At 40.5% G+C, this 13043-nt stretch overlaps 1 protein-coding gene across 1 annotated transcript in view; it reads right to left on the bottom strand.

Moving 5' to 3' along the window:
- Positions 1-13043, bottom strand: part of THSD1 (thrombospondin type 1 domain containing 1) — a 110549-nt gene that overhangs the window by 40243 nt on the left and 57263 nt on the right. Inside the window, exons 2-3 of the mRNA XM_086935047.1 lie at positions 9971-10107; positions 679-1638 (exon numbers count right to left, since the gene is read on the bottom strand). Of these exons, the coding sequence (XP_086791173.1) occupies positions 679-1638; positions 9971-10046 (1036 nt within the window). The 5' untranslated portion in view covers positions 10047-10107. The remainder of the gene's footprint in view (positions 1-678; positions 1639-9970; positions 10108-13043) is intronic.

Genomic DNA, 13043 nt, shown 5'->3' with positions numbered 1-13043 from the left:
CTGATAAAGACCTAAGAGCCATAAGCACAGCGTCCTCTACTGGTAGTGCTTGTTTCCTTCTACAAGATCTGTGCATCCCTACTCTCTGTGCAAGCCAGTTAGTTCTGGCAGAATCTCATATCGATTGAAACGAGCAGAGCAGAGGTATGCACTGGCCAAATGTTCCTCAAACAAGAGAGAGAGAAGCTATGCGATTATTGTGCCTCCAGGAATGGAACAATGAATATTCAAAATCCTGGAACACCTAGTCCCAGCATTTCCAGTGGGATGTCAAATCAGTGTTGGCCCTTCTCAAATGTGTGTGTTGTGAACTTAAGGATTGGTCTAAGCATTTATGAATGTTTGCACTTTTTAACCAAACATTAATGTTAGGCCATGGAACAATATATTAACTGTTTAGTTGTTGGGGATAATTGTATGATGTTCCTAAACAATTCAATAAACTGTGAACTTTAATATTGTGACTTGAACTTAGCAATGAAAAATTGGCATTTTGAAGTATCACCTCCTTCTGTATTACTCCGCTAAACTACAGTCCCCCGTGAACTTAACACAAAGCCCAACACTCCAATCCATTAAAGATCTTCATTTCAGAAAACAGTACTTGTCATGTAACACCCCTCTTTTATCTTTCAATTTCAAGTAAATTACATTAAACTAATGAGTTTTAATACAAACCTATATCCCGCCGCACTGCTATACATTCCTTTGCTCTGGAAAAAAAGTGGCTTTTGCTTGAGACCAAAAAAAATTCAAAACAGTATTTATTAACTCCAAGCTCGAACAGAGTGCAGTTGATTTCCATGTGGTCATTCCCTGGGTATATGACGGTTTCAGCCAGTGATGTTATACGTTCACCAGAAGGCCTTGGGGTCTCTTTGTAGACAACGATCTTTCCGCGGAGAAGGGTGCAAGAAGGTGGCACAACACGCACATCAGCCAACGAATCACAAGTTTGTTCAGGTGCAACTACAAGCGTATATCCAAATCGCTTCACAAGGTCTATGGGCCCTGTTGAGGTTATCACCGAGCGGCCCTGTAATGATTTCAGGGATGCTACCATGAAGACATCCTGGTTAGTGGAAGTACAGTCAAACTCCACCCACTGTGAGCTAGAAAGGGGGATGGTTTTGCTCATCCCCTTGGACAGTGCCTCTTCAAAACTTAGACTTCCCAATTCATGGAGGCTATTCCTATGCTTGAACTCAACAGATACAATTAAGCTGTCCTCTGTTGCAAGGTCACACAACTGTTCATTTGTGAACACTCCAATCAGGAGCGAGCTTACTGCTGAATGCAGGGTCCTGTTGACGTCGATGTGAAACACAGGCCATGTGACATTCAGCACCCTGCTCCTCAACTCAATAAGACTTCCATTCTCAGCCTGCATGGTCATTGTGAACTGATAATGTCCAGCAACGGTGAAATAGAAGCACTCAAATCCCACAACACCTTCATTTGATAGAAGCTCTTTTTCAGCAATTGTTTGGTTGGTGCTGGCATTCATAAGAGTAATAGACATGTTCTTTGCAGCTGTTGTGTCATTGTCTTGGTAGCGGTACTCCACAAATACTGTGTCTTTGCTCAAAGCTATGTGGCTTGATCGCTCCAAGAAAATATATTTGTCTTCTCCAAGAACTGCAACACAAAAAAGGTCTATGTTAATTATGTTTAACAAATAAATTGCATTTTGAAGATGTTCAATAATACCCTAAGGAGCTCATTTGATGTCCTGTGCTACGTCCAGCAGTAATAAAATGCACTACTAACATTAGCTCACAGTAATACACATGGATTTAGGGTTCAGGATAAATGAAGAAAGACTTGCTGCATTAAGTACACAATACATTTATGTCATGTATGTGCATGTTTACTGGTGGTAAAGTGACAGAATGTTCATGAGGTGCAGAAACAACCCACCCTAACTCTGAAGACAACGCAATATATAACAAGCATTTACAATGCAATAGGTCTCGCATTCACCCGAGTCTGAGCTATTGGCATTGTAAATGACAATGCCTTTTACTTATATTTTGGGTTTTAAACTCTCGCAAATGCAAGACCTATTGCATTGCAATAAAGGGCCTTCTCGACCGCTTGTTATATTGTAAATATCAGAGGAAGAGACAGGCCTGCGAAGTCTTCAAAGTAGTGATAAACAGTGTAGTGAAGAAGATGTGTAAGTGTTGTAAATTACACAGACACAAAGTGTGAAGTGAGAGTTGCATATGATCCGAGCTATAAATACTAATAAAGCATTCCAAAACCTTTCACTCTGTGATTACACTGTCACGGCTCAGGAGGAAGAGTGGGGGGGGCTATTTCCTTCCCCCTCCATGATTTGAGTGTGCAGTGTGGCATTGTGTAATGTAATTGCTATCTTTGGCCTAATAAAAAAAACTTCAGCTGTAGTAGGGCCCTGGTTTTACCTCCTGGTGCAGGGTGGGCTATGCTTTATGGCAGGCATGGAGGGCGGGAGGGATGGTCTCGGCTGCAACTCTGGCCTCGAACAGTGTCCCTGATATTACTAGTGAGCCAGAGGTGCTGAGGTGGTGGTATTGGTATTGGGGGTGTTGGTATTGGTGGTATTGGTGGTGGTGGTATTGGTGGTGTTGGTGGTGGCATTGGTGGTATTGGTGGTGGTGGTATTGGTTGTGGTGGTGGTATTGGTGGCAGTATTTGTATTGGCGGTGGTGTTATTGGTGGTGGTATTGGTGGTGGGTAGTATTTGTGGTGGTGGTACTGGTATTGGTGGTAGTGGTGGTGGTGGCGGCATTCGTGGTGGTGGTGGTGGTAGTAGTATTGGTGGTGGTATTGGTGGTGGTGGATTGGTGTTGGTGTAGGTGGTGGTATTGGTGATGGTATTGTTGGTACTGGTGTTGGTATTGGTGGTACTGGTGTGGGTATTGGTGGTGGTATTGTGGTGGTGATATTGGTGGTGGTGGTGGTGGTATTGGTGGTGGTGGTGATATTGGTGGTGGTATTGGTATTGGTGGTGGTGGTATTGGTGTATTGGTGGTGGTGGTGGTATTGGTATTGGTGGTGGTGGTATTGGTGGTTGTATTGGTGGTGGTGGTATGGGTGGTGGTGGTGGTATTAGTTTTGGTATTGCTGGTGGGATTTGTGGTGGTGGTATTAGTGATAGTATTGCTGGTGGTGGTATTGGTGGTGGTTTTGGATTGGTGGTGGTTTTGGACTGGTGGTGGGATTGGATTGGTGGTGGTGGTGGTATTGATGGTGGTGGTGGTATTAGTGGTGGTGGTGGTATTGGTGATGGTGGTATGGTGGTGGTATTGGTGTGGTGTTATTGGTAGTGGTAGTATTGGTAGTGGTGGTGGTAGTTGTGGTAGTGGTATTGGTGGTGGTGGTATTGGTGGTGGTGGTATTGGTGGTGGTATTGGTGATGGTATTGGTGGAGGTGGTATTGGTGATGGTATTTGTGGTGGTATTGGTGGAGGTGGTGGTATTGATGGTGGTGGTGTTGGTATTGATGCTGGTAATAAAACAGGCTTTTGAAAACAACCCGTCCGGTGGCTTTAGTGCAGATGACATGTAACACAGATGTGTTGTTGTCAGGTTCAACCCTTTAGCACAAAATTATGTGCTACCTGGATTCATATGACTTAATTCGCTAATCATTTCTAAATCCATTTTACTTGGGGGTTGAAACAGCCACAAGATAATGCCGGGTTAAAGTGATTGAAAGCGGGTGCCGTGTTACGGGGGTGGCCATGCTGCTTAAAAAAGCACAAGCGTTTTCAGCTGAAGCAGCGCATGTCCGGCCTGCAGTAAGAGAAACTCAATAAAGTAAATAGTGCTTACAAACTAAATAACAGGTTCTGTGTAACAACCAAAGTAAAGGGGCCAGTAGCCATGGGAGGTCACAAATGAAGACAAGGCCATACTAAGGAGGGACTAACAGTCCTATTAATGAATCCAATGGCAGCATTTATGAAAGACAATGACACAAGCCAATTAAAAATATGGATGGAGCGTGGGCGCAGCTTCTCTCCCATACTCTACTACAGCAGTCTTGCAGAGCAAGCAGCACACGCTCGCTGCCGCTAGGCTCGACCTAAAAAAAAGTAATGATGCAAAAAAGTTGTAGCTGCCATTTGAACGCTATATAAAAAACTGCTATTTCAAAACAACTATAAACCTATCCTGCTTAAACTATATTTAGTGCCAGAATCAATTATTATGTTATTTGGGCTTCATGAAAAAAGACCCCACAATAAATGATAATGTGCCATGCCTGCATATACTACATTGGCTTCCTATCCTGTGACAAATGCTCTTTAAGACAGCAAACAGTATCCATCAATTAACCTGGTGGCCACCGACTGGCGGGTACGTATTATCAGCATTCGACGAGTCTCTCGCCCCCAACCGGGTGGTCCATTTTGTCTATGTGCCTAAGACTATTATTTCGGTTTTATTACCATGCAGAGATAATGAATTTTGGTCCATCCATAAAGCGACACCTTAGAGACAGGTTTTAAAATTCTCTAAATCTCCAACTGATTTCCCATTTAATTTGACAACCATCTGAGTGTCATCAGTGTATGTAAAAAATGACATGCCAAAGGATTTTATTGATTAAACCAACAGGGCTACATAAATGTTAAACAGGCTAGGGCTTAACATGGAGCCTTGAGGAACGCCTAATATTAATTGTTTAGGGGAGGACTTAAAATTAAAAAACATTTCAAACCTTGTATATGATTCCAGCCTCTGATAGCTAAGGAGACGGGGATGTGCAACAGTGTCAAACGTGGAGGAAAAGCATAATAAGACCAATTCTGGGCACCTACCCTTTGTTCCTAAGGTCCCTGATATTGTCAACTACTTTATCAAGGAACATTTCAGTACTAAAAACTCATCTAAATCTTAATGGGTTTTATGTAATAGCCACCTAGATTCATCAGAGTCAGTCAATTGTTTATTTACTATTTTCTTCGTTAATTTAGCATATAAAGGAAGTAGCAAAATGGACCGATAATTAGAAAATCTATTTGCCCAGCCGAGGGTTTCTTTGATAGAGGACTAACCAAAGCTGATTTCTAATTCAGTGGTATGATTGCCAACCTCAGGGAGGAATTACACACAATTGTTAATACAGGGACAATAGTATCTGAAACAAACTTCAGTTGATGGACAGGAAAAACGTCCAACGGGGAAAGCAAGGTTGTAGACCTAAAGATATTAAACGCCTCTTCTGCCGTCAACAGGGTGAAGGAGGACCCGTTTCTCCTCTAGGCACTGTATCAGACTGGCATCATTTATCTTCAAGATCATGATGTTTGGAAGAACCTTTAAATGAAGACTGACAATTTTCTCCTGGAAGAATTCTAAATGTTTGTCACATTATTCTTGCGATGGAGTATTGCATTTCTTTCCACAGTCCAAGAAGCTATACTTTTAAACACTTTAAATGCTTCTTTTGATCTGCTATTGCAATTTTAATTTCCTTATACTGTGCCTAGAGTTTATTTTTATAATTCATTTTGTCTTCTATCTGGTAATTTAATGCTCCATTTTCTTTCACGTTTTTTTACACACGCTTTATCTTTTTAGGTTTATCATCCTACCAAGATTCAGAAGGTCGGTTTCTGGATATGTGTTTTATTGGTATCATGCTATCCAAGAATGTAGTGATCCATTGCTCAAATTGTTTTGTATTTGCAAGAACATTTTTGGAATATGAGAATCATCTAAAATTTAGGGCCAGGCTCTGCAATGTAAAGTACTCCACGGCCTATATGTGAGCTCTAGTTTCTGTGCCAATTATTTGGTGTCTTGTTCTCTTAAAATATCAAAGACTACTTGAGTCCACGTCTGTTCGATGACCTCTTTAAAACTAATAACATATTTGGGGCTTAAAACCAGATCCAAAGAGTGACCAGATTTGTAAGTTGGGCTTCTACACAGCATTTCAATGTTTATATCATCTTTAAAAAGTCTGCTACTTTGGGCAACTTTGTCTTGATCGTCATCCATATGGATATTTAAATCACCTAGTACCACTAGTTTATTGGTATCTGTGAAGTACGATGCTACCAATTCAGAAAAGCAATCAATAAATTAATAAGTCAGACTATGGAGGCTATATATAATGATACAAAGATGCACGAGTCTTGTGTGGCGCCTGACATCTGCATGGCTCACTCTTTCATTACTGTGACTTTACAAAAGTGTTTCAGGCCGAGCGTAGTCAAAGACACTTATGCAACATACTACAAGTGAGCCTTGTGCATTAAGCTCTATAGATACGGTCTCTTGATGTTCAAATAATTCTGTCACACTGTGAAAAGGCCAAGGTTGCTACCAAGATTACACCTATCCTGATGAAGACCACATGTATTTTTCTACAAGGTGTTGAAACGTCCACATTTGTGGGTGTCACCCACAAAATTTTTGGACTGACTATTGAAATCTGAATACCAACAGTGTCGGATCTATTACATTTGAGAGGGACTCATTTTGTACATACTATACGTATTGCCAATACTCTAATGTGGCATATGTTTTTGGCTCAACTTTCTGCATCTGCACTGCGCCATCACTAGGAGCACCTACTTTTCCAAAACTTTTTTCATCAATTTTGGATATTTTAAATATAGAACAATATTTGAAACACAGATGAATTGATGGTGATGTTATTTATTATATATGTTGTTTTGGCCAACTGTAGAATTGCAACATGTTTAATTTACACTTGACCGACTCATACGGGAAAATCTTTCTTCGATGACTGTATTATCCATGTTTCTTGGAATACTGGGAGCCCCTGTTCTTTGATAAAGGGTTTGCCGGTTTTGTAGCAGCTGTTGTGGCCACTGTCGTAGCAGCTGTTTTGGGAAGCCTGTGTTCTGCTGTGGTGCCAGCTTTGTGGCAGCTGTTATTGTTGTTGTCCCTGTCTTGCTGTCTGCCATTGTCACTGCTGTTGTCCATGACATGGTGACAGTTATGGTTACTCCTTTGATTCCTGATGTGGTCATTGCTGTTGTAGCAGCTTTGTCACTGCTTCATGTCAGCTGTTTTTGCTGCTGTATTCCCCACTGTCCTGAAAGCAGTTGCTGCTCAATGTGTGGGGTTGTTATCGTCTTTGATTGGTTACATTTTAGGTCACTGCTGCTTGCTCTGCCAATGTGGCAGATATAAATGCTGCTGTCACTGATGATGAGGCAACACCTCTGGTTGCTGTTGTGTTCAATGCTGTTGTGCCGGCTATTTTTGCTGTTGAGGTCTCAGATGTGTTGGCAGATATTGTTACTGTTGTCATTTCTGCTGTAGATGTGCTTTTGTGGTAGATGTGATTGCTGCTCTGGTCTCAGGTGTGGATACAAGTGTGGGTGCTACTGAGGTCCCTGCTGTTGTGGCAATTGTTGCTCTGCTTTTCTGCAAGATGTGATTACAAAAGTCATTGCTGTTATTGTTCATGTATTGGTAGCTGTAGTGGCAGTTGCTACCACTGCTGTGCTTGCAAATATTGCTACAGTTATTTTTGCTGCTGTAACAGTGGCTGACTTCATAGATGTTATGGCTACTATTGTGGCTCTTGTTGCTGCTATGGTACCTGCTATGACAGAAGTTGTATCTCTGCTGTTGCTGCTGACATGGTGGCAGCAGTGGTCGATGCTTTTTGTTCCTGCTAAGGCTGCAGCTGTGGCCAAGACAATAGCCCCTGCTATTGCGGAAGCTCTCATCAATACTGTGCTATTCTTCATATTCTGATGGAAGCTGTGGTCAATGCTTATTGCCTGTTGTAGCACGTCCGCTATCACTGTTTTGATCCCAACCATGGTGATAGCAGTGGTATCTACGGCATCCCCTTTTGTTGTTACTGCTGTGGTTGCTGCTCTTGGGCCTGTTGTGCTCGACCCTGTGGCATGATTTGTTGATGTTTTGCTGGCAGCTGAGGTCAACACAGTTGTTCCTGTTGTGGCAGCTGTTGCTGCTGTCATTGCTGTGGCTACAGCTCTGATTAAAGCTGTTGTCCTTGCCTTGCTCGCAGCAGTTGTTAGTGTTGTTGTCCGGTGGTAGCGGCTGTGGTCACAGCTGTTATGACTACTGTTTAGACTTGTTGTTGTTGCCTTTGAGGCAACTGCTATTGGTGCTGTGGTGGCAGCTGTAGCCGATTCTGTTGTTCATGCTGAGGGTGTAGCTGAGGTCCCTGCTTTAATCTGGTTTGTGGTAGGAGCTGTAGTTTAAAGTGTGGTTTCTGCTTCTGTACATGCTACTTTGTCAGCTGTTACTCCTGTGTAGTTGAGAGCAGTTGTCACTGCTTTGATCTCTGCTATTGTTGCCAATGTAGTCAATGCTTTGGGTCCTGCATACTGGTAGCGAAAGTCCCTGCTGTGGCATTACAATTGTAGCCACTGCTGCTGTAGCTGCTGTGATAAATCCTAATTAAACAACAGGGGGATAAATCCTAAAGTACGTGGTATTATGTATAGGGATTTCGGCTCCACTTGGCAGATTTGCACAGATTTGTAAATTTCTAAACTTATTATGTCAACGGTGCTCAAAGGTGTGGAGAACCACTAAACTCCACAAAAACAAGAGCAAAGCTCTATAAACATGAATTTCACTCCCAAGCAAACGGCCGTTTACCACACTCGGTGGACGTGTTGCCTCGGAATTGGTTGCTGTACTCTGTAACTTTTGAAGAAGACTACATGCTAGATAGTTGAAATCTGGACCTACATATATAAGGAATTGTGCATCAGGACGGTCGCAAGACTACTTGGAACCCCTTTGTGGGTTGGAAATATCACCACATATAAAATCCCAACACCTTGAGGAAGTCACAGGATCACGCCCCAATTGCGACAAAACACATGTTGGCTGTGGCTGAAATCAAAAGAATAAAACCTGAAAAAGAAACAAGAACCAAAAGAAATTGTGTATGCTTTGTTTAAAATTACTGTGTCTGTAAACTAAACAGGGAAACCTTTTTCAAACGTAACGTGTGCTTGCGAGTGAAATTCATGTACCTGCTGTGCTTACAGCTAATGTGCCTGTTGTGTGGTTAAAAGGGGCTACCCCAAAGCACCCAGCTGTATATATTTGTTATCACATGATGGAATGGAATAGAATGGAATGAGAGAAGTAGAACGCTTCAAGCCCGAAGGTGTCAAAGCGCTAAAACCAGTATGGAAATCACCAGTGAAGACCCGAGTGCTGCAATCACGTAAGGGAGAAAGGCCAGGTTTTCAGTTGCTTGCGGAAAACCACAAAGGAGTCCAACAACACAATGTGTGCTGGCAAGGAGTTCTATAGTTTTTTTGATCTCTGCTAGAGAGCTAAAGTTGTCTCTAACTAGAACCAAAAAAGGGTGCTTCTCTCCCCAAGCAACCTTTTAAGATTAACTGGCCACCTCCCAAAAAGAGGGTAATCGGCATTCTAAAGCCCCTCTCTGTACTTTCTCTTTTTAGCATCAAGCTACACACTGCTTTAGTTGTCTTTTGGCGAAGCTCATGATTTCCATACTACCCACCCATGGCATATTCAGGATACTCTACATTGATATTATGTCAGAGATAAAGTGTCTACATTTTCTGCTTACAATTTGTGCTACATGGAATTATGGCCTGTAGTAAGTATTACAAGAAAGCCAGATGCATTGGTATTGTCAATGTTTGTTTTGTTATGACGTGCTCCAGCAAACAAATAAAGCCGTACCTATTCTGACCTAAAACGTTGGGGCGCAATATTGCCTGTTCTCTTGAGAGCATGGCCCACCCTCAGCGGCGCAAAGACTGCAACAAGAGGAGTGGTGGTAATAACTTTTCATTAAGCCACTCTACACATTAACAGCTTAACAGGTCCTAAATTAGACATAAGGTGACATTTGGAGCTGTGAAAAGTGAAGCAAATATGAAAAGGTGACATTTGGAGCTGTAAAAAGGGAAGCGAATATGAAAATATGGTTTTATTATTTTTCTTTGAGATGTAGAATACTCACCGTAATCACATAGAATCACAAGCAATACATTGGAAAAATCTCTCAATGTCTGTTTCATTCTGATGTGTGAACACATGGCATCTTAATCCTTGATTTAAGTCTCAGCCACAAAATGATGCCATTTTTGTGATCACCTTCTGAAAGTGAAATGCAAAAATATTAGGGCATGAATATTATATATATATATCTTTATCTAGTACAATTGCTGTGTTTCAAACACCCAATTATGGCACCACGCACTGTTAACTATACCCTTAACACCAGAGAGATAACCACAGTCAAAGTTAACTCACAGGCTACCAACCCTAGATTTCCTAAAAATGAAAACAATTTAGTGTGTGAGTTCTATTTCTAATTTTTTACACAGTCGCTATCACCATCTAATACTAGAGGGGCTGTTAATTGTGAGTAATCCCTTTTAGCCTGGATAGTTGACAGTCAATAAATTGTTATTTTGCTGATCGGGCATAAACAGAATGTGGCGAACCTATGTGGTGAGGGCAAGGACATGGACTTTAAAGTTTACAGTGCTGGTATTATACTAGAATAAGGTGACCAAAATGTAAACTCCCACAATAGTATGATGGTACATACACATATATATATATATATATATATATATATATATATATATATATATATATATATATATATATATATATATATATACTCACACAAAACCATTGAAATTCCATATATAGTTAGTTGAACTAACTATATATCGCGCACCCGCAATCCACTGCTGATGATGTCACATATTACATCATTCATGACATGGTCAGTGACATCACTGATGACATCACTGATGACATCTCAAATGACATCACTGATGACATCACTGATGACAACATCCAGTGACTGTATGTTTCTGTAAAGTTAAAATATGTCTTACATATTGAAGAATGAGTGGATGTATAAGTGTCTGGATGAAGGATTTAGTAGGTGCATGACTGACTGTATGAGTGAGTGATTAAATGTGTCTCACTGAGTGCATGGGTTAGTGACCAAACTGTCTTAATTTGTGCATCATTATGTCTGTTGTTCTGTAAACTGTTGCATGTGTTGATAAGTAGCTATATGAGTAACTATATGGGTTATTGATTGGTTGCCCAAGTATTTGTATGGGAGACTGAGTGTGTGTGTGGGTGGCTGGGAGGTGTATGACTCTGTGCATAGATGTGTGAGCAGTTGATTCACTAGATGTATGGTTTCAAAAGTGCATGTGGAAACAGCTGTATGGGCGGTTGACTGTGTGCATGAGTGTATTGTTGAGTGAATGGATATCTCAGTGCTACATGTCAAAGTAAGTACATATGTACACACAGTACATGTGAGAGTTGACATATATAAATAACTGTGCATAAGAGCCAGTGAATGTGTGAGTGGCTGTATGGATCATTGTGAACTTGTATCAGGGATTGTATAAGAGAGTAAATATGTGTTAGTATATGTTAGAATAAGTAAAGTTTGTATAACTGTATAGTTGAGGAAATGGAGGTGGGATTGATTCTTTGCATGACTGACTAGGTGTGTGAGTAACTCCATGGATGAGTGACAGTCTGTGAGTGTCTGTTTACACTGATTGTATCTAAGGTTATATTAGAGTCTGAAGAGGTTCATCGTATTATCACATGAATGATATCATCAGTGATGTGATCAGTAATGTCAAATGAGATGTCATCAGTGATGTCATCAGTGATGTCATTTGAGATGTCATCAGTGATGTCATTTGAGATGTCATCAGTGATGTCATCAGTGATGTCACTGACCATGTCATGAATGATGTAATATGTGACATCATCAGCAGTGGATTGCGGGTGCGCGATATATAGTTAGTGCAACTAACTATATATGGAATTTCAATGGTTTTGTGTGAGTAAAATAAGGTTTTGTAAATGCGAATTCCTAACTATATATGGTCTATAACCTATGGTTTTTTCAGTGAATTTTCAAGGTTTTGTAAATGCTAATTCCTAACTATATATGGTCTATAACCTATGGTTTTTTCAGTGAATTTTCAAGGTTTTGTAAATGCTAATTCCTAACTATATATGGTCTATAGCCTATGGTTTTTTCAGTGAATATATATATATACATACATATATAAACATATATCATCTGTATATCTATATAAATACAAACATAAATGCATGCATACATATACTTATATGCATACAGATGCATGTTATTTACATGAAAGTTGAAAAAACACTAATAAATGCAAAGCTAAAAAGACACCTCATTACAAACAGAATGGCTTTAACTTAAACGAGGGTGAGATTTATTGCATTTTCAATGCTTGTTTACTTTGGTTCCATCAAGAAGGCATTCAGATGTGTCACACATTTGCCATAAATTCTGAATGTTAGCACTCTAGTTGCACATTAGATCACTGTAGTAAAGCTACTGCTCACCAGGGACGTCTGCTGCTGGTATTCAAAGTGCATGTTTCAGTCTGCATGTCAGAATTTTTTTAATGAAATAGAAGAGGATTTGAGAAGTCACTCAAAATGATCCCTAATTTTTCTTTCTGAAGCACTAATCATACTTTCTATGGCAAAATTAACCCCCTCATGTTGTTCCTTTTTAAATTGAGTGTTTTCAGACTTACCACTTCATTCCAATCAAGATGGCTTCTGGTGTGCCATACTTTTGTCATAAGTAAGACTGTTAGCGCTCTAGTTGTTGTTTAGAACACTCTGGGACATTCTGTCATTGGGCTATACTTGGGGTACATCTGGGTGATATTTGGGCTACATTTAGGCTCTTTTGTCTCTGGTGGCCATCTTGGGAGACTGTATGTCAGACTTTTTTAATGAAATTGAAGAGGGTTTGAGAAGTCACTCAAAATGTGCCCTAATTTTTCTTTCTGCAGCACTAATCATAATTCATATGGCAAAATATACCCCCTCATTTTGTTCCTTTTTAAATTAAATGTTTTAAGAGTTACCACTTTATTCCAATCAAGATGGCTTCAGGTGTGCCATACCTTTGTAATAAGTAGGACTGTTAGCGCTCTAGTTGTTCTTTAGAACACTCTGGGACATTCTGTCATTGGGCTATACTTGGGCTA

This window comes from Lissotriton vulgaris, chromosome 8 (genome assembly GCF_964263255.1).
Source record: "Lissotriton vulgaris chromosome 8, aLisVul1.2, whole genome shotgun sequence".
In the NCBI taxonomy this organism is placed as follows: domain Eukaryota; kingdom Metazoa; phylum Chordata; class Amphibia; order Caudata; family Salamandridae; genus Lissotriton; species Lissotriton vulgaris.
This window is presented reverse-complemented; position numbering and strand designations above follow the sequence as displayed.